At 44.8% G+C, this 24,308-nt stretch overlaps 1 protein-coding gene across 2 annotated transcripts in view; it reads right to left on the reverse strand.

The window, feature by feature from the left end:
- Nucleotides 1–24,308, reverse strand: part of BLTP2 (bridge-like lipid transfer protein family member 2) — a 727,711-nt gene that overhangs the window by 444,942 nt on the left and 258,461 nt on the right. The window contains exons 15-17 of one of the 2 annotated variants that reach the window (XM_069226186.1): nucleotides 17,519–17,577; nucleotides 13,843–14,953; nucleotides 13,197–13,388 (exon numbers count right to left, since the gene is read on the reverse strand). In XM_069226186.1, coding sequence (XP_069082287.1) covers nucleotides 13,197–13,388; nucleotides 13,843–14,953; nucleotides 17,519–17,577 — 1,362 coding nt within the window. Of the gene's footprint in view, nucleotides 1–13,196; nucleotides 13,389–13,842; nucleotides 14,954–17,371; nucleotides 17,578–24,308 lie in introns of both variants that reach the window. The other variant, XM_069226185.1, reaches the window with a different exon arrangement.

The following is a 24,308-nucleotide window of genomic DNA, read 5'->3' on the forward strand; positions in this document are numbered from 1 at the left end:
ACAGGAGCAGGACTTGGAGGGGTGGAATTCACACTTGTAGACTTCTTGTTTCATCCTGTAATGCAGTTCTGCAAAGTAGTTGCCCACTCCTGAAGATACTATGCTAACAGATGGACTCTGTGGTGGAGATCTCAGTGCCAACAGTTGTGAGTGTGTTCTGCCTGGTTCCTGTAGGTGGTACATGACTGTCATGTGGTCAATGCGAATAAGAACTACCTGGTGACAAATGAAGCTCGTAGGATGGCTAATAGCTCAAGGTGATGGTTGTGGAGGAGGTCCTCCTCCCTCCTCCCTCCTCCTCCCTCCTCCCTCCTCCCTCCTCCCTCCTCCTCCTCCTCCCTCCTCCCTCCTCCCTCCTCCCTCCTCCCTCCTCCCTCCTCCCTCCTCCCTCCTCGGGAAGCATCTTTGGTGATGATCACTAGTAGTAATGGGTCCAGAAAACACTGTTCCTGCAACACGTTGTTGGCGTTCCTTCACTGCAGAGAAGGACGAGTACAGCCCCAGATCAACACTAGATCCTCTCAGTAATCCTCCGCCTGTGACCACTTTGTTGCCAGGCATTCCTGCAATGGGCGCATGTGGAGCAAGGCATGGGGGACTATGGCAATGCAAGAGGCCTTCATGTTGAGGAGATGCATGGTTGTCCCAAACTTTATCTGGCGATCTGGCTGAAAGAGGAAGCAATGTGTGAAAAGTTGAACCAGAGTGGGAATAGAGAAGGCTCTCCCTACCACAGCGCTGAGGACTACTCGTAAAAGTGTTGAATTTGTAGGGGCTGGACGTGAATTCAAACCTTAGACCATGAAAGCAGGTTTATGGTGGCCTGGGTGTGTGCCAAGCAATGGTGCTGGGTTGCGCTCTGGATCATCCAGACATCAAGGTAAGGAAACATGTTAATCTGAAGATGAGCGGCAAACACTGCAAGGTACTTTGAGAAAACTCTAGGGGCAGTAGTCATCCCGAAAAGCAGAACTCTGAACTGAAAGTACTGTCTACTTACCATAAACCTTTATTAAAGTTGATTTGCCCGATGGTTGGGAATGTGGAAGAAGGAGTCCTTCATATCAAGGGCAGTCATGAAGTCACCTTGCTGTAACAGAGGGAAGATGCCTTGGAGCATGACTATGTGGAAATGCTCCAACAGTATGAACTTGTTGAGGGGCCTGAGATAGAGTATGGGCCTCAAAGAATTGCCCTTCTTGGAGATTAGAAAGTATAGGCAGTAGAAGCCTTTGCTTATGATCGCTTGGACTTCCTCCTGGAGGAGACACTAGTGGTCTGTAAAGTGAGAGTGTTTGCACAGGAGTGGTGGGGAATTCACTGCTAGACGGGCATAGTGCCCTGCGCTGCACTCCCTTTGCCTTGGGAATCATTTTTCCTATAGGCACCCAGGAGAAACCACAAGAGGGTTGCTGCTACTGCTGCTGTTCTTGCCTTTGGAGGGAGGTGGAAGCCTCCGGGGAGGTGGTTTTGACACTGTTGCAAAACTGGTACCTGCAAAAGAAACCAGTTGGTGATGGAGTCTGAGCCACGTACTTCTTGATTTAACTTAGCATCTGATTAACTTGAGACCCAAAGAGGTGTTCCCCATCAAATGTTGATTAGATGCTACTGGACCGTGGGTTTGAACCCAGAGACATGAAGCCAGGCAGTGCAGTGGATGAGGACCCTGGAATTTACACCCCTTGCAGCGATGTCTGCTGCATCTAGAGCACACCAAACTGTAGTGTTAAAAAGTCTGCCCTTCAGCAACTAATTCCTGTAGCCGCTGCTTATACTCATCAGGGAGGTTTTGGATCACATCTCCCATCTCATCCTACTGGGCCTTGTCATATCAGGAAAGTAAGCCAACCAAGTTGGCAATACTCCAGTAAGTGGCAGATTAAATGACCAACCTCTTACTCGCTGCATCACTCTTCTTACTCTCTTGAACTGGCAGCAGGGTGCCCCAGGTCTACTTTAGCTTGCCTGCATGCAGTATGCACCACTAGAGAGTCCGGTGGAAGCAGGTCTCTTATGCTATGTGGGTCCAAAGGTGAGGGCTTGTCATTTTTATCCATCGTTGTGTGAGCACCCTAGCCTTCAACAGGTCTTTAAAGGTGTTGTGGTGGATTTTGACATGCCCCTGAACATGGGGATGTATTGACCTGAACACTGTTTGAAAACATCTCCAAGGGGAAGTTTTCCTCCTCAGATTGTGTGGAGAGCTACCTTGTGGAAGCTAGCTGCCCTATGGGTGACCTAATGGTAAGAGGTGGTGTTGTCCGGAGGGGAGGCCTTAGCTGGTTTAAATCCAGGTCAGTGTCCCATCTGTCCCGTCAGTTTTTGGATGGTCTTCTTGGACCAGAAGGCGAGGCAGGCCGAACAGGCGGTTTCATCATGCTCCAGTGACAACAAGAGGTTGCAGACGGAGGGTTGATCTTTCCACAAGTACTTGGAGTGGCACTATGAACAGTAACAGAGGGGTGTTTTCCATCATGGTCTAAGCATTCTCAAGGCAGAAAGCCAATGGAACAGACCTAAAAGAGGAAAGGCCCCAAACTGAGAATCAACAATGAACAAGATGCAGCTCCAACAGAAGCACCATAATGGGGAAGATAGAGATCAAAAAGAAAACCAACTGACTGTAGCTAATGGGAGCAGAAAACTAGAGGGGCCCTGACAAAGGACACCTTATGGCAGCAACTCAGAGCCCCGGCTATGCACATCCGTTCCAGACGGTGTAAGAGAACTTAACAATGGAGTCAATGCCTGTGAGCACTACCAGTCATAGGAGGAGGCACTATACCTTGTGACTCAAAATACTTCTTAAAAGAAAACAAGTTGTACTCCTCCGATTCCAACATTAGATGGCAAGAGTATGCAAAGCATGTGTATCTACAGCTACACATGCCACAAACAAATATTTCCCCAGCAATAACTCTCAAGTGCCACCAGGTGGAGAATCGTGCCTCCAGCAGCAATGTCGCTGAAGAAGATTTGACACCCAAAAATGTACTTGTGTTAGTTCCAAATATCAAGGCATAACGGGAGAAAACAGAGCTTCGGAACAGTGGCAAGCAGCACAAAATACGTTTGCAAACCTCAGCCTCTTATTAAGTAAGACACAAGCACATTGGTGAGTAGAAATAGCAGTGAGAAATCTAGAGGGAGATCAGGTATCCACCAGAAGGAAAATGTTACTTACCATGTAAGCATTTGTTTTCAGTGTATAGTGCTGCAGATTTACATGCTCTGTATACTCCTGCCTCTCCCTCCCAACCACCCTCCCACAAACCCCAATCTACTTTTGGGCACAGACATTGGCAGGTTGATTATCTTACAAGTCTTTCTAGTCAGAAGATGCACTCTGGCACATCCCTCAAGGGGCCAATGCACATGGGCACAGACTCAACGTTGCATTGTTTTTCACACAGAGGGTGAGCGTATGTATGAGTGGCGAGTGAACGTAGTCTGGTGCACCATGTGCACTGTGCAGTGGCAACAAGGTATTAACAGAAAAGATCTACAAGCAAGGCAGGTTTCTGGGGAGGGGGTTGGGCACATGTGAATCTGCAGCACTATACACTCTGAACAGATGCTTAATGGGTAAGTAACAATACCCGCTTGTAGCAAAAGTGGCTGGAGATGCAACACATTGTTTGGAAACTTGACTTCTCTTTGCAAATGTTCCCCCACTTTTTGCACCCATTTAAACAACTGGATTTTGGTTTTCAACTGACAGTGCACTGACACCTGCTACCCGGGCTCCAGTGCCAGAGGTAGGTTCTCTAAAAACGAAATACTCAATTGTAACCTAAATGGCAAGGACTTAAGCACAACTGTAATCCCCTATTAAATATTAGCCCTGGTACCTAGGGCATGGATACTAAAGAGGGTCCCTATGGGCTGCAGCATGTATTATGCCAGCCTAAGGGACCAACACTAAAATACACGCAGACTGCCATTGCAGGCTGCGTGACATGGTACAAACCATGTGTGAAAGCACGATATGGCACAGTCATTGTGTGCCAGGCCAAAGTCACTGCATAGAATGTTTGTAAATCACCACTACAGTAGGCCTTGGAGTTCTAAGGCAGGGTGCTTTATATTTTATGTGAGGACAAATCTGCATGAGCAGATATTTCCCTGTGATGTCTGGTTCGATTACTAGATTTTACAAGTGAACAGGGGAGCCATCTTAAGGTACGTACTGGGCCATGGTCATTTCTCGTAACCCAGCTACATAATGGCTTCACCTAAACCTATAGTGTTTAGGTATCAAACACCTCATCTAAATAAATCCATAATGATGCCAAGATTGGATTTATTATGACATGCACCCAGAGGGCACTACTGAGGTGCCCCCTGAAACCTACTAGTCTTCTGGCTGACTGGTATCCACCAGCCTTCCACCACTGACAAGTTTCTGACCCCTGGAGGTGAGAGTCTGTGCTCTCAGGGGCCAGAAACAATGCCTACTCCGGAGGAAGATGTTCTCACCTTCTCAGGCAGGATGGCTAGTAAACCAGCATATCTGGGATGGAGACTTCAAAGCTGCTTCCCCTCTTTGACATGCGACCCTGGCTGTCCCCAGATCTGGGGAATTCCACCCCTCCCTTTCGGCCCATTTGGCACTAGGACAGACGAGGAATTAACTATGCAGTAGGCATTTTGCACCTCCAGGCTAGTCACAACCCTAAGGTGGGCTGCATGATGTGCTCAACGAAAGAAGGGATTCACCATGTGGTTTTGGTGGAATTAGGAACTCTGGGACAGGGTTATGCTCACTCCCAACAGCAAATGGTCATATAGTGGGCGAGGTGACCCCAGGGTAAGGTAGCCTGTTGGCTACTACCCCTCACTCCTCTTAACTCACCTAAAGTTAGTATTTAGGTGGCCCCCTACACCAGGAACTAACTCAAATTTTACTTCCTAGGAACTAAAGAGAACAAATGAAGAGCAGTCATCGTGAGAACGGAAGACGGACCGCGAAGTTGGTGCAAAACCTTGCCTAACTTAAGAACCTTGACAACTGCAGAGATCTGACTTGTCTAAAAGCTATGCAACCTCTCCAATGCTTGCAGGTCTACCCAGCACTTTGACAACCAGTTAGCATCTCCCTTGGGGCAAGGGGAGCCTCCTTCTTCAGCTGCTGGAATCAACAAACATCTACACGGTCCACTGTGTTGCTAGCCATCGGGCTCACCGAAGACGCAGCACTCCAGAAAGAGGACTTTGTCGGTCTAGGGTGTCAGATCCGTCTCCCCACCAAGTTTGGAGATGCCAGGACCTCCAAGAGCCACCCAGCACCAATACCCTTGGTACTAGAGTATTTGCAGCAACCAAGGTTTGCTAAGTGTCCAGATAGACACCAAAACCTCCAAGACATACCTACTAACGTGGGACATCAGCATTACATAGGACATTGTCGAGAGTGGCCCTGTTGTCCTATTTTGTCCCCACCTCCAGGTCGACCTAAAAAGTGAGAGCCTCCAATGCAATCGAGCCGCCTGACAAACAACTCTGCAACCGAGCCCTACGGTCTGAGTCCAAACTTAGAGACAGTGAACCCTTGTTCCAGAGATCCTCAAGAGCTGAGCTCCCCATTTGGTTCTGCTGGACTGGTCCCCCAGTCCCACTTGTAGCCTTTTTCCTATAGGTACTTTTCCCCATTTACTTTAGCGTGTGGCATCCAAGGCTACCATCTCTGGAGGTACCGCTGCACCCAGACAGTCCTGTAAGTCGATGCAAGTGACACTATGCAGTGTATGTTTCGCCCATAGGATAACATAACTGCGTTTGAGGCGCATGCCTCAAATCTGACAGCTGTGTTTTCTGTGTTTCAGAATATCACTAACTTAAAAACTTCTTACCTGATCCAGAAGCTTTTGGTATCTAAATTAATAGAAAAATCTGTTATTTTCTTAAGTTGGTGTCAGATTTTCTTATGGAGCCTGTGTTTTTTATTAACTTTGTGAGTGCAACAAATGCCCAACACTCCCCTTTGATAGGCCCAACACTTCTCGACCACACTACCACAAATAGACAATCTTGGGACTTTTAAAGCAAGCCCTGGTACACTATTGGGGACATCTGGACTCTTTACAGTGTACCTCATTTTGGGACACTACATAGACAGCCAGCTTCCTATACATATGCCCTGTACAAATTGTAAAGGAGTATCCTCCATAAGTCATGGCTAGCATGTGGATGATGCAGATGTCTGAAACAGTTTTCAAGACTGTCTGGTCAACCACGGCCTGCTGGGAGGCTAAGATGTCTACACAATTGTGGTTAGTAGAAGTGTGTGGGGTTGGCCAGGTGTCCGCTTTGCAAATGTCAGCTAGTGTGATGTCACCCAGGAAAGCCATGGTTGCTTCTTCCTTACAGGTGCAGTGACAGTGGAGGGAGTAGGGGGGCAGATATAGATCTTTTAGCTTTGCAATAGTAGGTCTGGATACACATGGCTATCAATGGGGCTTGCCTGCCTTAGAGACTGTGTGGCCTTTATAAGGTTCTGGAAAGCTTACAAAGAATGAGGTAAGATTGTGAAAAGGCTTTTAAAATGGTGAAGAGCTCTTTATGCTACTGAGTCTGCCTGTGGAGACAAGACTGGAAACTCTAAAGTCTGACTGAGGAGGAGGGGAATTGAAGGGAGAAAATTAGAATTATCTTTAAGGTCACCCCTTTCCCTGTGAGCTTGAATAAAAGACTCCTGCAGAATAAGTGTTTGCAGCTCACTGAAGCACCAAATATACTTCATTGATATCCTTGTAATGAACCATATATTTCTCAAATACGGATATTTGCCATCGTCATTGGTTACAAGGTGCCTTTGGATCTTTCGGAAACTTATGCAAGAGATTACTATTCTAATTCTGACACGAATATGAGACTCTGCATGTTTATGGCACTGAACTTGAGAAAATTAAGACATTTATGGAGTTCTTTATTGGGAGTCTGTTCTCTTATTGATCCATTTTGGACTTATTTAATTGACATAATGTTTATGTTTACCCCCTAGACCATCACACCGACTTTCTGAAGCGCAGCTCATCCAAGTGCCCTGAGGCAGGTGTATGACCCAGGTGGTCTCACACGAAACACACATCAGCAGGCACAATACTGCTAAACAAGTGAAGTTACTTCTGTATTTAAATACGAGATACAAATTTGTGACAGTGTTAAACTGAACACGTGTTGACATATAATTGATTCTTTTTATATGAAACAACTTTGATTTATTAAATGAAGGTCACTATAGAAGATGTATTAGAATCAAAACAAAGAATGATTTTTTTCTACTGTTTTTCTTGACATGTGTGATAATGAGTACTTGAGGCCTGAATAAGGTGTGAATGATGGAGAAAGATAATGGAATTATTTTTATGTAGGTTGGTGAGTCTATAAGGAAGGGTACTAGTCTCTGAAATAATATTTTGATTGTAATTTATTCAGTTATGAAGAAATGTTATATTTTGTATATGTATGTATTTCAAAAGAAAACAAGGGAACAACATGAACTATACATTTTAACTGTAATGTTCAATTGTTCATTTTGTGGCTTAAGTATTCTATTTATGCAAGTAAGTTAGAGATATGAGTAATAAAATTAAGCTGTGCGATTGGCAGAATGCGTTTGTTTTTAAAAGTGAGACGGGGTAGAATCAAAGAAGTTTTGAGGCACCAGAGACAGACGATGGTATGGACAGGATCTTGTAGAGAATGGAGCTCATGATGCTGGTGACACCTTTTAGATCCAACACTGCCTTGAAAGCAGAAGTACATATGCAGAGGAGTTTGAAGAGCTGGCTTTCTATCTAAGTAGCTTTTCTCCATCAAATGGCAGGTCAATAGCCTGGGTGTCTCTTGAAAAGCCAGTGGAATGCATTTAAGCAGCATGAAGCAGTACCCATAAATCAGCCAATGACGGCCACAAAGTGAAAGCCACATTTCAGGACCCTTTCACATTCAGACCACCACTCCCTAAGTCAGAGAAAGGCTTCATGTGTTCCGGAAGGCTGAAAATTTGAGCTTTTCCCAGTTCTCAAAGTATGAAGGCACTAGCTCAAAGGCAGATGGCATTACAGTGGCAAAGAGACAAACTGCCAGAGGCAAAAAAGCTGCAGTGTAAGCCATCAGAACTTCTTGTTTTTCCTATTTGGGGTAACCTTTGGGAAGGCTTCTGAGTTCTGTTTTAAGAACAACATCTGAACCGCCAGACTCTGTGGCAAAAACAAAAAGTGCAAAAGACCAGGAAATGGCCTAAGGCATCTTACAATCTTACTATGAATTACTGGGCCGAAAAAGGGTTACTCCCATGGAGCCATTATATGGTCCAGGCGAGCCTAATTAAATGGGAGCAAGAGCTTCCCGGTAACTGTGGAAGTCTGTAAGACATCCATCACAATGTTAGACTTCACTTACGCAGAAGTCAAAGTCAAGTCCAAAGCCTATGGTATATTCCAAACTACAGTTGTAAAAGATAAGACCTTCTCCATGCCTGCCATGACACTAGGGAGGTATGAAATGTCCCCTTCTTAAGATATATTCAAACCAGTGCCGTTATATGAGGCAAGAGGTGATCAGCCTTGGAGTCATCATCCTTTGTGCATCAGAAATACCTATCATCCATAGCTAAAACTTCTGTACCAAAAACCAAAGATTTCCTCCAACGGGCCAAACCTTAAGCCCTGTGCATGTGCTCAGGTAATGGCTCTTCACTGAAAACCTTGACTTTCTCTTTTGCCACACAGATATTTGCTCTTATCGATTCCATAGCCATCATGGACTTCAGGGCTGGCATTAAGGAGGGCCTCCAATGAACAAGGACAGTAAATTATTTGGAATTAACTTCACTTTAGGTACAAGGGCCAAAGCTTGAAAGTAGCACAGTATCAGGAAGAATCAGGTTTAGAGCTGCAGGAATCGCCAAACCTGAAGAAACCGCCTAGAATTAGGAGGGCCTTCCTAAAAAGATCCAAGATTGTCAGCTGGAAGGCCTTGATTTGCATTGGGATGACCAAAGGACTAGGGAGCTTTGGTGTCAATCAACGAAGAGTGTGGCACTGGCATGCAGCATCAAGACTCCAAACTATCCCAGGAACAGGACCCCTTCTTCGAGGAAGATGATGACTTCTCATTTCTGTGGTTCTTTTTGTGTGATCTCTTCAGAGAATGTTACCTGGAAGGTCTCTGCAGGCCATAGCCAAAACTTATTTGGCCTCCCACTCCCTGGTGTTCTTCGGGTCTATGGAGACTCAAGAGCTGCATACTGAGGTGCTATATCCTGATCCCACCCAAAATATCAAATAGCTGGGGATCTGAAGGGGCTATGTTCTTGCTGCTAGGTCTGCAAAGTTTGATGCTTGAGGCAATCAAAGGAGAAATGTAACCTAATCATTGTTGTAAACTGAACAATTATTCAGTGTGGCACTGAGGGAGAAAGAAAGCTCCGACTGAGTCTTTGTGGTGCAGAAAAGTAGGAACTGACGACAGCATTTTAGTGGGCACCTAAACAACTGTGGTGACATCACTAATGGAAGTGATGTTGCGCCTGGAGTTGTGTGGAAAAAAGAAAAAGTGTGGGACTCTGGGAAAGATGAATCCATCATAAATGTATGGTAACTGGATAACTGCACATTTTGTTCATTAACACAGTACTCCAAATCGGGTAAGATTGGCGACCATATAGAAATAACACAAGGATTATATATGCTAAAAGGATTAAACAGGGGACTGGAGGCAAACATTACAAAAGTCAAGGTTCATCACCTCATTGGTTTCTATTTCCATTAGGTAATTGTGTACGGTTACATTGGGAACCATGCACTGGAGGATAACACTATCCGTTTAGCCATTAAGATAATGAGTGGTATTGTTTCTTGTTTTAAAAAATGCAATAAAACCACCTTTTTAAAAAAAGAAGCATTTTAAGTTATTCCAAAATGGCAGTAATTGTCTTGTATCACAGCACATCAGGGAGCTCATTCTGAGAAGTGTTTGCATGTTTGCAGAAGGACATTCTTCCTGCTCTAGTTCGTTAAGTCAGAGGAGGAGTGTAGGAAAGTACCATCTTGCCTGGCATGTTACCCCCATATTTCACTGTATATATGTTGTTTTAGTGTAGTTGTCACTGGGACCCTGCCAGCCAGGGCCCCAGTGCTCATAAGTGTGCCCTGTATGTGTTCCCTGTGTGATGACTAACTGTCTCACTGAGGCTCTGCCAACAAGAACCTCAGTGGTTATGCTCTCTCTGCTTTCTAAATTGTCACTAACAGGCTAGTGACCAATTTCACCAATTCAAATTGGCATACTGGAACACCCTTATAATTCCCTAGTATATGGTACTGAGGTACCCAGGGTATTGGGGTTCCAGGAGATCCCTATGGGCTGCAGCATTTCTTTTGCCACCCATAGGGAGCTCTGACAATTCTTACACAGGCCTGCCACTGCAGCCTGAGTGAAATAACGTCCACGTTATTTCACAGCCATTTACCACTGCACTGAAGTAACTTATAAGTCACCTATATGTCTAACCTTCACCTGGTGAAGGTTGGGTGCTAAGTTACTTAGTGTGTGGGCACCCTGGCACTAGCCAAGGTGCCCCCACATCGTTTAGGGCAAATTCCCCAGACTTTGTGAGTGCAGGGACACCATTTCACAAGTGCACTATACATAGGTCACTACCTATGTATAGCGTCGCAATGGTAACTCCAAACATGGCCATGTAACATGTCTAAGATCATGGAATTGTCACCCCAATGCCATTCTGGCACTGGGGAGACAATTCCACGATCCCCCGAGTCTCTAGCACAGACCCGGGTACTGCCAAACTACCTTTCCTGGGGTTTCACTGCAGCTGCTGCCAACCCCTCAGATAGGTTTCTGCCCTCCTGGGGTCCAGCCAGGCTTGGCCCTGGAAGGCAGAACAAAGGACTTCCTCAGAGAGATGGTGTTACACCCTCTCCCTTTGGAAAAAGGTGTCAGGGCTGGGGAGGAGTAGCCTCCCCCAGCCTCTGGAAATGCTTTGATGGACACAGATGGTGCCCATCTCTGCATAAGCCAGTCTACACCGGTTCAGGGATCCCCCAGCCCTGCTCTGGCGTGAAACTGGACAAAGGAAAGGGGAGTGACACTCCACTGACCTGCACCTCCCAGGGGAGGTGCCCAGAGCTCCTCCAGTGTGCTCCAGACCTCTGCCATCTTGGAAACAGAGGTGTTGCTGGCACACTGGACTGCTCTGAGAGGCCAGTGCCTGCAGGTGACATCAGAGACTCTTTCTGATAGGCTCTTACCTGTGTTACTAGCCTTTCCTCCTTCCTAGGTAGCCAAACCTCCTTTTCTGGCTATTTAGGGTCTCTGCTTTGGGGAATTCTTTAGATAACGAATGCAAGTGCTCATCCGAGTTCCTCTGCATCTCTCTCTTCACCTTCTGCCAAAGGATCAACCGCTGACTGCTCAGTACGCCTGCAAAACCGCAACAAAGTAGCAAAGGCGACTACTGCAACCTTGTATCGCTTCTCCTGCCGCCTTATCAACTGTTTCCTGGTGGTGCATGCTCTGGGGGACGCCTTCCTCCTCTCTGCACCAGGAGCTCTAAAGAAATCTCCCGTGGGACGACTGAATCCTCCCCCTGCAACCGCAGGCACAAAAGACTGCATCACCGGTCCTCTGGGTCCCCTCTCAGCACGACGAGCGTGGTCCCTGGAACTCAGCAACTCTGTCCAAGTGACTCCCACAGTCCAGTGACTTTTCAGTCCAAGTTTGGTGGAGGTAAGTCCTTGCCTCCCCACGCTAGACTGCATTGCTAGGTACAGTGTGATTTGCAGCTGCTCCAGCTCCTGTGCACTCTTCCAGGATTTCCTTCGTGCACAGCCAAGCCTGGGTCCCCGACATTCTAACCTGCAGTGCACAACCTTCTGAGTTGTCCTCCAACGTCGTGTGTCTTCGGGTGGACTCCGGTTCACTCCTCTTCCAAATGCCTGTTCCGGTACTTCTGCGGGTGCTGCCTGCTTCTGTGAGGGATCCCTGACTTGCTGGGCACCTCCTCTGTCTCCTCATCCAAGTGGCGACATCCTGGTCCCTCCTGGGCCACAGCAGCATCCAAAAACCCTAACCGTGACCCTTGCAGCTAGCAAGGCTTGTTTGCGGTCTTTCTGCGTGGGAACACCTCTGCAAGCTTCTTCACGACATGGTACATCCATCCTCCCAAGGCGAAATTCCTAGTCCTCTTCGTTCTTGCAGAATCCACAGCTTCTACCATCCGGTGGCAGCTTCTTTGCACCCTCAGATGGCATTTCCTGGGCATCTGCCCTCTCTCGACATTGTCGCGACTCTTGGACTTGGTCCCCTTGTTTCACAGGTACTCAGGTCCGGAAATCCACTTTGGTTGCATTGCTGGTGTTGGTCTTCCTTGCAGAATTCCCCTATCACGACTTCTGTGCTCTCTGGGGAATATAGGTGCACTTTACACCTACTTTTCAGAGTCTTGGGTTGGGATATTTTTCTAACCCTCACTGTTTTCTTCAAGTCCCAGCGACCCTCCACAAGCTCACATAGGTTTGGGGTCCATTCGTGGTTCGCATTCCACTTTTGGAGTATATGGTTTGTGTTGCCCCTATACCTATGTGCTCCTATTGCAATCCATTGTAACTTTACATTGCTTGCATTACTTAGTAGGAGCTTTGCAGGTCTCCTAGTTCAGCCTAAGCTGCTCTGCTAGAGCTACCTTCTATCAGCCTAAGCTGCTAGAAACACCTCTTCTAGACTAATAAGGGATAATTGGACCTGGTACAGAGTGTAAGTACCCCTTGGTACCCACTACAAGCCAGGCCAGCCTCCTACAAGGAGCAATGACTAATCTGATGCTAAATGTTAGTTCTATTTCTGACTGTTAAATGGTAAACTTTCTTCAAGATACTAAAGAACGGGTCCAGAGGTATATTTATGAGTAATGGTCAATGTTCCACATTTTATTGTGGCTTCCACTGGGAGCCAGTGTAGTTTCCTCAGGGCTGGGGGCATATACCATCAGAGAGGAATAATAAAAACAGCCATTGCTTCAGAATTTTGGACCACATGTACTTTGTGTGTTTTTCATATTTTAAGACAGAGAAATTACGTTTTTTCTTAAAGTCAAAAGACATTACCTTGATCTGTATATAATGTGCAAAACACCAAGTGCAAAGAAATGTACGCCCTCAATAACTCACAGTGGAAGTCATGATAAAACTTTAATGGAGGCATGTTCCGCTCCACCACGGCATCACCCCAAGGGGTCCCCAGCTTCACAGTCTGCTTGCGGCGGGCGCTGGACTGTCCACTCTGCTCCGTTCCAATCAGCCTCCCTGACAACTGCCAATCTCTTATTTCCAATAGGTAGCGAGGGTAGTCACGGATCCGCACTGTAGGGAAAGAAATACTTATAACTTGCATTCCTTGCACATTATCACACTCTTTGCTAGGCCATCACACTCTTTGCAAGCCGTAACACTCTAGGCAAGGCCATCACGCTCACTGCCAAGCCATCACAGTCCTTGCAATACTTCCTTTAATCTTAATGTCTAACAAACGAATAAATGTTCCAAGTTATTGCGTCCAAATACTCTCCCTGTACATCTCTACTATACAGTATTGTTTCCACATGACCACTACGGCTAGGAACTCTGCAGTATCCCTTCTATCGAGAGTAGGGATGGATGCACAGCGCTGCCAATGCATCTCACCCTGATCTGCACTATCACAAACAATTTAAGAGATTCCGCCTAAACATCGGTGCTCAAAGACTGGACTTTTCAATCCCCATGTTCTAGCACTCCTGACACAAATAAATCTGCACCCCAGCAACAGCAGACTCACCAAAAAACAACTTGACGCTCCATTTCACTATGCGACACCACTGAATGACCAATTCCAGCCCTTCCAGTGGATACGGACTCACATTGTCTATGTCCTTGATCTGCTCCACCACCCTCTCCACCCCATGAAAGGACTCATCAGCCAGTGCTACAATCTCCAAGTCAGTCATGGTCCATGTTAGTAGAGCCTTGCGCATGGGAGTGTTGGAGTAGAGACGGCGGGAACGCTCAATGTAGATCTCAATATTCTTCTTCTCAAGTGAGGAATAGAGCTCTTCAATCTTGCGGGCAGGCAGAAGTTCCCCATGCTGTTTCCGTAGTGCTGCCACCTTGGCGTCAAGCAGACGCAAACGCTTGGCACTTTCTTTGCTTTCATCCTTCATCAACTCATAGTTATCCCGCAGCTTCACCTCCAGTATGTCATCCAATATGACCCAGGAGAACTGCTTCACCTTAATAATCAGATCTGGGGGCAATGGTTCCATCCCTGCTCTTTTCACCCGGTGGAGGCCTTTTAGCCACTTCTGGATACCAATGCCCTCTTCAAACGTCCTCGAGAAGTCATACTGGTTTGGAAACTCCACAACAACACTGTCAAAAGAGAATGCCCACACCCTGTTGCGCATGGTCTTCAGCGTGGAGAATGGGCTGCGGTGTAGAATCATCTCCTCTAACTCCGGCATCATCTGAACTTCAACCCCCTTCAAGATGAATATATCATTGCCATCAAAAGCGGCTGTGACCTCAGGGGACTGCACGCGCAAGGTGCTGCCATGGCGGCTTACTGAAATCCCTGGAGTGGCCAGGCAGATGTTGCTGTCTGAGGAGAATGTGGCCCTCAATCTTACTGATCTCATCTCCAGTGTCAGCTGAAGGACCCTCCTGTGCAAGGCATGTTCTTGGCCAACCTTTGTTATCTCTTCATGTGGGTCAGACACGCACTCTGTCTGCTTGTTCTCACTTTCATTAGTCAGTGCCTCTGAAAGTTCAGCTTTTGGAAAGGTGGCGGACTGCAGCAACTTCTGACATTGCATGGTGTCCAGAATGTGCTGATAAATGTACATGTGATCCCAGGGAGCCCAATGGACCTCCAGCATCTCTCCTCCGTGCACCTGCAAAAAGGAAAATGATTTAGTCTTTAAAGGATATCTTCTTCAAGCCCCAGTAGGATTCACTGTTGGTAAACACAACCATACAGGACTTTGCCCACCCATGTATTTCTTATTGCTCCTGTCACTTTTTCACGTTCAACTACTTTGAGAAAACTTCATTGGCTACGCATTAAAAAGCACACACAGTACAAATCCTTGTGTATGGTTGAAAGCTCAGTTTTCAACTTAGGCCCCCTCTACTTAAGGAATACATACGGAATCTACAAAGCTCCCCATTCTCTGTGTTCCCTGATGGCCAACTTGATTGTGGTTCCCCTCAGAAGACTGATGTTAGATGCAAGGGTCACTTTCTTGCCTATTTAGTGGAAAAGCCTTGGAATGCATAGCATATTTCTATTAGGAACATTTTATGCCCTAATTTGTTCTAGCAAAAAGTTGACAACACCGCTTTTCAAATAATTAATTTGTCTCCATTTTTAATTACTCCCTTTATAGCAGCCTTGGTGATTCAGCACTCTATAAAATTATTAACATACCATAGGTGCTTATCCTTCAATAAGTTACATTACCACCACAAGCCACCCAGACTGGAGTTAGTCACTCAAAACATGTTAGATCTACATTGGTCTTCATGTACCATTTATTTTTATATCCAAATTTGAATTGCCAGTAGCAATCAATACACACAACACAGATTCATTCTACACATATACTTTCATATGCCAGATATGAATAGTACACACCACCACTACAAAAACATTTATACTGAAAAGCTCTAAAAGATCAGAAAACAAACAAAACCCTCAATTTACAAGTCACAAATGCTTGAGCCTAGAGACTCAGTTATATACAATTTCAGAAGTTCATTTTAATACCAACTTGTTCTGTTAAGTTATTACAGTATAAAGAAACACCTATACTCTATAAACTGCCAAACATTTGTGATCCCCAATTTTCTTTTTATGCTTTTATTTTTACGCACTGTATAGCAGGGAAATGCCCTGCTATAAAAACTGTCATATTGCTGAGCATTAAAGCATTTTACCCTCACAATACATATATATATAATAATTTTAACAAATACACTCACATTTCAAGTACAAGGAATGCACTATACATAAAGCATCAGTACAAACCTGTTGTACATACCTACAGTTGATACAAAAATACGAAAATAAACACAAAAAATGAAGACATCAAAATAGATCACAAACACCTCTTCTACAGCTTCAATATAGAACCAGGACAAGGGGAGAACCCATTGCATGCAGACTTGAGAAAAGAGAAAGGTATCACTTCAGTCATCAATGTATGAGGGAAAGATTTACAAGTGTGGAGGGGAAAATTAGAAATGGTTGGGATAAACATTTGCTTTTAAGTCATAAACATGTGTAAAGTGTGGGGGGAGGAGATAGGAGAATTCGAATAAGTATAGTAAGGGAGAGGCACTGTGGGAGTTGGTGGAAAAAGACAGCAGGTGGAAAAGGTGCAGGTTAGAATGGGGGCTCAACAAGACTACCAGCTGATCCACAAGGCATGAAGCCGTACAAGATACGTGCAGCTGAGAAGAATGAGAGAACTGGCAGCCTAGGTGTGGCACATGGTTGAATGGGAGGGTGATTCAGAAGATGATTACAATTAAATGGTAAGCAATTCAAGGAGAAGGAGAAAGTTGGACAAGAGATAGTAGTTAAGGGGGCATGCAGGTGAGTTGCAATTGAGTAGCTGGTAGATAAGCCATCATGGTAGGTGGAAAAAGATATCTAATCTTGGGGGTTTCTGGGGAAGGACAGGTCCATCCTAGCACATACACTTTAAAGGATCACAAAGCAAGGAGTGGTGGTACTGCATAGAAAGGTAATGCATGCTAACCAAGCAGATACCAACAGGTACTTAATCTACATTCAAAGTAAATACAGGAAAGGAAAGGAAGCAGTTGAGAAAAGAGGGGTGGGAGGTAGGCAGACATGTGCTAGGAAATACATCATAACCATTCAATGGAAATACAGAAAGAGGGTAGATGTGAGAATTGACTTTTTGATTAGAATTAGTGAATCCATAACTCAAGTCTTTAAAAAAAGTAATGACTTAAGTGGAAAAGTGTTCCATTATGGAGACAGTCTTGTGGTGCGTGGTCATTTCATTTAGAACTTGAAAGCTGCATGTCTTATATTTGCAAAAGACAAATTTTAACTTACACCATGTACAGGTCAGAAGAAGTCAGAGTGAGAAGAGTCATGTTTGGAAAACGTACCCTAGCTTTATAGGGGGGAATGTAAAGAGATTTATATCCCCAGCATCTTGTATTGTGCTTGTTAATGTTAATTAGTGGTGTAAAATCTCAAGTGAAGGGCAGCTACATTTAAAACGTCACAGAACCAGAAAGAAGTGAAGCAGAGTCAGCAGATGTACTGGTACCTCAATAGCTCGGATGCTGGTGTGGTAGGTCGCCGACAAAGAGGACATGCTGATAATGGGCTCAGGTATTTTCATGGCATGAAGGCACAAATGCATAGGCTCAGTTATTGATTTCACCAGTGCAAGAGCCACACCTTGGAAGCCCACCTTGAAGCTCTCTGCACTTCCAAGCGCTGTTAAAATATCCACTCTGCCCTCAGAAGCTCCTAAAAGAACAAATGAGGCATCATGATGTTGACCATTTTCCACAATAGCCTAGTCCTGCAATAAAGAAAGTGCAGCCTTACGGTGATTCTCACCAGACAGAGGTTACATAGAAACTGAGAAAGAGTGAAAAGAACCTGCCAATTTACCTATCAGTTGGCTACTATTAAGCTTCAAAGCTAAAACGGTAATCAGTCTGTCCCATCTCTTAGTCATCAACTATGAATACTATGTTCTCCATTAAAAAAAAATCACCTTACTTACTTGTGCACTAATTTTATGTACAATCTGTTTTTACACATGAATTTCACCTACCTATTAGGAGAGGCCATTTCTGAGCAGAGGCTCTAAATCTGACCCTTCTTCAAGATTATTGAATGCTCCAAAATGTAAGGAAGCTCCTCCCAAGTGACCATTCATTGTGGTTGGCCCCACTTCCTGGTCACTTGTCTGGTGATACTTCGTAAATGCGCAGGTAAGTTGAACACTTGGTGGCAGGACTCCAGCCTGTGGGATAAAAGGCTTACAAGTCAACCCGCAGCCCTGTTCAGCACCCTTGAAAGTTAAAAATCTTCCTTCTTACATGGGCATTCTCAGGGAAACAAAATGGCACCTTTCCTTTCATTTCGTTTGTGCCCATGAGTTTCAAGCCTATTCACGATAAAATATTACTATGAGGTGAATCTGATGTCTATGTTAACCCCTTCGCTGCCAGGCCTTTTCCCCCTCCTGTGCAAGGCCTTTTTTTGGGCTATTTGGGGCAGTTCGCGTTAGGCCCTCATAACTTTTTGTCCACATAAGCTAGCCAAGGCAAATTTGCGTCCTTTTTTCCCCAACATCCTAGGGATTGTAGAGGTACCCAGACTTTGTGGGTTCCCCTGAAGGAGGCCAAGAAATTAGCCAAAATACAGTGAAAATGTAGTTGTTTTAAAAAAAATGGGAAAAAGTGGCTGCAGAAGAAGGCTTGTGGTTTTTCCCCTGAAAATGGCATCAACAAAGGGTTTGCGGTGCTAAAATCACCAGCTTCCCAGCTTTCAGGAACAGGCAGACTTGAATCAGAAAACCCAATTTTTCAACACAAATTTGGCATTTTACTGGGACATACCCCATTTTTACAATTTTTTGTGCTTTCAGCCTCCTTCCAGTCAGTGACAGAAATGGCGTGAAACCAATGCTGGATCCCAGAAACCTAAACATTTCTGAAAAGTAGACAAAATTCTGAATTCAGCAAGGGGTCATTTGGGGTCATCAGATCCTACAGAAAATAACAACTGAAAAAGAAAAATATTGAAAACCGCAATTTTTCTCTACGTTTTACTCTAACTTTTTCCTGCAATGTCAGATTTTTTAAAGCAATATACCGTTACGTCTGCTTGACTCCTCTGGTTGCGGGGATATATAGGGCTTGTAGGTTCATCAAGAACCCTAGGTACCCAAAGCCTATAAATGAGCTGCACCCTGCAGTGCGTTTTCATTCTATACTGGGTATACAGCAATTCATTTGCTGAAATATAGAGAGTGAAAAATAGCTATCAAGAAAACTTTTGTATTTCCAAAATGGGCACAAGATAAGGTGTTGAGGAGCAGTGGTTATTTGCACATCTCTGAATTCCGGGGTGACCATACTAGCATGTGAATTACAGGGCATTTCTCAAATAGATGTCTTTTTTACACACTCTTATATTTGGAAGGAAAAAATGTAGGGAAAGACAAGGGGCAATAACACTTGTTTTGCTATTCTATGTTCCCCCAAGTCTCCCGATAAAAATGATACCTCACTTGTGTGGGTAGGCCTAGCGACAGGAAATGCCCCTAAACACAACGTGGACACATCACAATTTTTGACAGAAAACAGAGGTGTTTTTTGCAAGGTGCCTACCTGTAGATTTTGGCCTCTAGCTCAGCCGGCACCTAGGGAAACCTACCAAACCGGTGCATTTTTTAAAACTAGAGACCTAGGGGAATCCAAGATGGGTTGACTTGTGGAGCTCTGACCAGGTTCTGTTACCCAGAATCCTTTGAAAACCTCAAAATTTGGCTAAAAAAAACACGTTTTCCTCACATTTCGGTGACCGAAAATTCTGGAATCTGAGAGGAGACACAAATTTCCTTCCACCCAGCGTTCCCCCAAGTCTCCCGATAAAAATGGTACCTCACTTGTGTGGGTAGGCCTAGCGCCCACGAAAGGAAATGGCCCAAAACACAAAGAAAACAGAGGTGTTTTTTGCAAAGTGTCTACCTGTGGATTTTTGCCTCTAGCTTCTGCCCCCTTGGGGACAGATTGACCGAAAATTGGCCAATCTGCCCCCAAGGAGGGTAGAAATGGTCTAAATAAATTTGCCCAACCCCCGGAGCGACCCTTGCCTACGGGGTCGCTCCCCATGCGTGACATTGGCGCCCAAAAAAATTCCCCGGTGCCTAGTGGTTTCTGCCCCCCCCCCCCCGGGTGCAGATCGGCCTCATAGGCCGATCAGAAATGGCCTAAAATAAATTCCCTCCCCCCCCAACCCTAGGGAGCGACCCTTGCCTACGGGGTTGCTCCCCCTGAGTGACATTGGCACAAAAAAATAAAACCCGGGGCCTAGTGGTTTCTGCCTTTCTAGCATAGCAAAAATCGGCCGATCTGCCCCCAAGGGGGGCAGAAGTGGTCTAAATACAATTTTTTACATTGAGGGTGTGAAGAGCTCTTTCTGCTAATGAATCTGGATTAGGAAAGTATACTAGTAGATCAATTCTTTGATTTGGTTAGAATTCAGAAACCACATTAAGGAGGAATTTAGGGTTTGTTCTAAGTAGCAATTTATCTGGATAGACGTGGAAGAAAAGTTTGTCTAGAGCTGTGGTATAAAGAGTAAAGCCCATGGGCTGCAAGCAGCCCAGCAGGCCTTGCTTGGTGGCCTGCTGACCTTTTTAACGGCCCCCTTCTTGGCCAAGCCCTGCATAGCTGCTCCACAGTGGGCTCCTCAATGCTTTCAATAACCACAAAAGAGGGCTGCTGGAGCATGTGCAATAGCAACTTCACTGCACGTTCTCCAGTAGCCCTCTTTTGTGGTTATTGAAAGTATTGGGTATCAGGGAGCCTGCTACGGGTGACGTCATACATGTGGCAGTGGTGGGAAGCAACGGCCCTTTAAAGGTCAGCTGTTGCGCATTCACAACTGACCTTTTTAGGAGCCTTTTTGCAAGCTTCCTGCTACCTTTTCCGAGGACATCGCCTGCATCTTGCTGTGTCCTAGCCACCCGCAGCCTGCCTCACTTCAGCACTTCTCTCTCGTCAAAGGGACTCCACAAGCAGCAGGTGCCTCTCAAGGATAGAGTCAGCATGCTCCCCTCCTAGCTGACAAGCTTGTTTCCATTCTGCTGGCCGCCAGCTAGCCTGCCCTCCTCGCCAGGTGGCCTTTCAGGTCAGCGTGTTGACTGTTTTTTGGGTTGTTTGTTGGCCCGTTTTACAGTGGCCTGGGGCAGTTTTTTTTTTTACTGCAGATTTGACTAATATTAAAGCTAACTTTGTCTGCAGCAAGCTCAATCCCATGCAGTCTCCCATACCTTACAACAAAAAGTACACATCACGTCTTTCCAATTTACGGCAGTTTTTATCTTGTAAACATGGCACGCTTTTTGTTTTTTTTCATCTCCTTGGCCAGTTGTTACTGTTTCACTTTTTTAAACCTAACTAACTCACAAAAGGGGGCCACTTTTTTTTTATGCCTGGTCTATTTTTGTCCCATTGTGATGCTGCTAATAAAAAGGATTACTGACAATAATGAGGGTGACTTCGCTACTGTGTTTGGGCCTCTGCAGAGGCTTAATGCTAGTGGCATTGCCCTGGGGAAGGAGGCATCCTTGTGGAACACTACCAGTAATTGCCTTGACCCCAACCCCCTGCCTCACCACCAACTGCAGTCAATGAAAAAAGGACATAGGCCTCCCAGCCAGGGAACAGCCATGTTGTTTTTTATTCAAATTTAGTTTGCTCTTGAATTTCCTGTAGTTCATTTTTGGTGTTGCGTTTCTGTAGTTATTTTCATGCAATATATTACTCTTGTGTGCTGTAGTGTGAAAAGAGCTGCCTCCATATCAGTTTGCATTCAGGTTGTTAGCAGGTGTTTATAACAAGGCACAATTGAGAACTGTGCAGTTGAAAACTTCTCACAGTACCATCAATGGGTCACACACCACTTTATATGTTTAAATAAATAACATTGCTTTGATGTTGGTCACATAGGTCCGCAGCCGAGATTGTTATTTATCGTGAGCCGAGATGTCGGTCCTTTTGCCATGAGCGGAGGGACCGGTCCTTTTTTTTGTGTGCGGAGGTACCGGTCCTTCTGTCGTGAGATGTGTCAGTCCATTCGTCCTGAGACGTATAGTTCAAAAGACAGCTGTTGGTCCATCGATCGTGAGGCAGTGTGGGTTCATCGATTGTGAGAAAGAAAATCGGATTCCTGATCCTTATTACTTATTGCACAGTAATACACGAGCTGGAGAGCACCATAATGGCCTACGGTGCAGTTACCAAGCCTCACAAACAATCTAGATCCATACAGAGTGAACAAAGGGCATTCCAGGAAGTATGGGAAGAAGAGTATCTTTTTGTTGAATGTCTAAAAGAGAAAGCCACCTGTTTGCTTTGCAAAGAGTAAGTAAATGTTCTTAACAGATATAACCTGAAGCAGCACGACAAAAACCGAAACTCAGGATATACAGAGGACTTCCCACTAAACTCAAAACTGCACTCGTTGCATCACTAATGCAGTCTGTTCTTTCCCAGCAGAAGCTCTCCTTTGTCATATCAAGAAATATCGAAGCATCGTTCCAAATATGCTACTTGCTGGCCAAACATAAGAAACCATTCACAGAGGCAGGGCTGGTGAAGAAATATTTCCTTCCGGTAACCGAAATTTTATTTGAAAACTACAGTAATAACGCCAGCATTATAAAGCAAATTGGCGCATTACAGTTTTCGGATTCTACTTGTGCACGAAGAGTAGAGGCAATGGGTGAAAATGTCCAGGAGCAGCTGATCAAAGCAGTCAGAGTAACATTTCTTCAGCATTGCCATGGCTAAGTCTACAGATATAGATGATGTGGTCCAGTTATTAGTTTGGGTGGGGTACTTGGACCAACTGATCCACCCAAAAGAAGAGCTCCTGTGCCTTTTACCACTGCAAGGACACACAACCGCAGAAGATATTCTGGACAGCATCTGTAACTCCTTTGAAACACATTACATACCATTGATCTATCTTGTAGGCATCACAACTGATGGGACTCCTGCCATGACAAAGGCTTGGTATCTCTGTTCAAAAAGAATCTCACCGGGTAGACTTTCAGACTACCACTGCATTATTCATCAAGAAGTTCTGTGCGCAAAATTAAAGAAAGGAGAACTGTATAATGTCCTACAACTTGCAGTGAAACTTGTTAATTTTATTTGTGCCAAAGCCCATAACTATAGACTTTTTAAAGCAATGCTGCGGGATTTAAAAAATGAATATACAGATTTCTTGATGAACACTGAAGTGCAATGGCTAAGCAAAGGGAAAGTTCTAGAGCTGGTCATTTCTTTGCTTCCAGAAATCGAACACTTTGTTATCAGTAGAGGACAATCATTCCCAGAACTAAAGGGTGTGAACTGCCTTATAATACTTCATTTTCTTTCAGATCTATTCACACACATCAATGCTCTCAATTTGGCAATGCAAGGCAATCCACAGCTTCTGTTCTCCATGATGAATGGTATTTACTCATTTGAAAGTAAGCTTGTGTTATTCAAAGAACAACTAGATGATGCAAACTTCACCCACTTTTCAAAACTGTTGGCTGTGACTCAAAGATTTCCAAATTCATAAGAAATGCTGTCAATGCTAAACTTTGGTGCATGTCTTGAGGAAACGTCAGTGGAGATCAAAATGCAGTTTTCTCAATTCAGAGCTCTCACCCCTCTGTTCAGGCTAGCTGAAAACCCCTTGATGGTGAGTGCACAAAATCTTGAAGTTGGTTAACTTAGACATGAAAAGGATGCAAGCAGAACTAGAGCTGATAGGTATGCAGTGCAATTAAACTCTCCAAGGATCTTTTTTGGGGCAGGCACGAGAAGAATTCTAGAAAATTGTGCCTTCTGATAAATTGCCCAAAAGTAATGTGTATATTTTGGTCAGCATGTGTTTGAGAAAGTTTGTTTTCTATAATGGGAGTATTGAAGAAATAAACTTACAGACTTGCATCTGGATCAGTTCTTCAGGCTTGCCATTTCAGACATAGCACCAGATTACAGGACATTTAGTGTAAAATAAGTTCCTATATATATCAGTCTTTAAAATATCTATTTTTCAGAATGAGTGAACTCTGTGCTGCATTGGGCCAGTACTGAATATCCAGTTAATGAGTATTACCATGCAATGCCTCTTAAGATAATACATTTTTATCATCAGACAATAATTATCAAAACGTGTCTTTTGAAGTGTGCATCTCTCTGAAAGGTCCTTCAGCTGTTTGAAAAGCCCCTCCTTGTAGCTTTGCAGCTACATAGACTTTTGAAATACAGCATTGTCTAGTAATGCTTTGAAAAGGTGTTGACTTGTTTTTTAACTCTAGTAGCCCCAACCCAACTAACTCCTCCCCACCACCCAACCTTACCCCGCCCCCAGGTCCATCAAGTAGCGCCCTTGGCCACAAACCAGACTATACGTTTGGCCCGAGAAAAACTTTGTGAGTACCCATGTTCTAGAGT

Source organism: Pleurodeles waltl, chromosome 3_1, assembly GCF_031143425.1.
Source record: "Pleurodeles waltl isolate 20211129_DDA chromosome 3_1, aPleWal1.hap1.20221129, whole genome shotgun sequence".
In the NCBI taxonomy this organism is placed as follows: Eukaryota; Metazoa; Chordata; class Amphibia; order Caudata; family Salamandridae; genus Pleurodeles; species Pleurodeles waltl.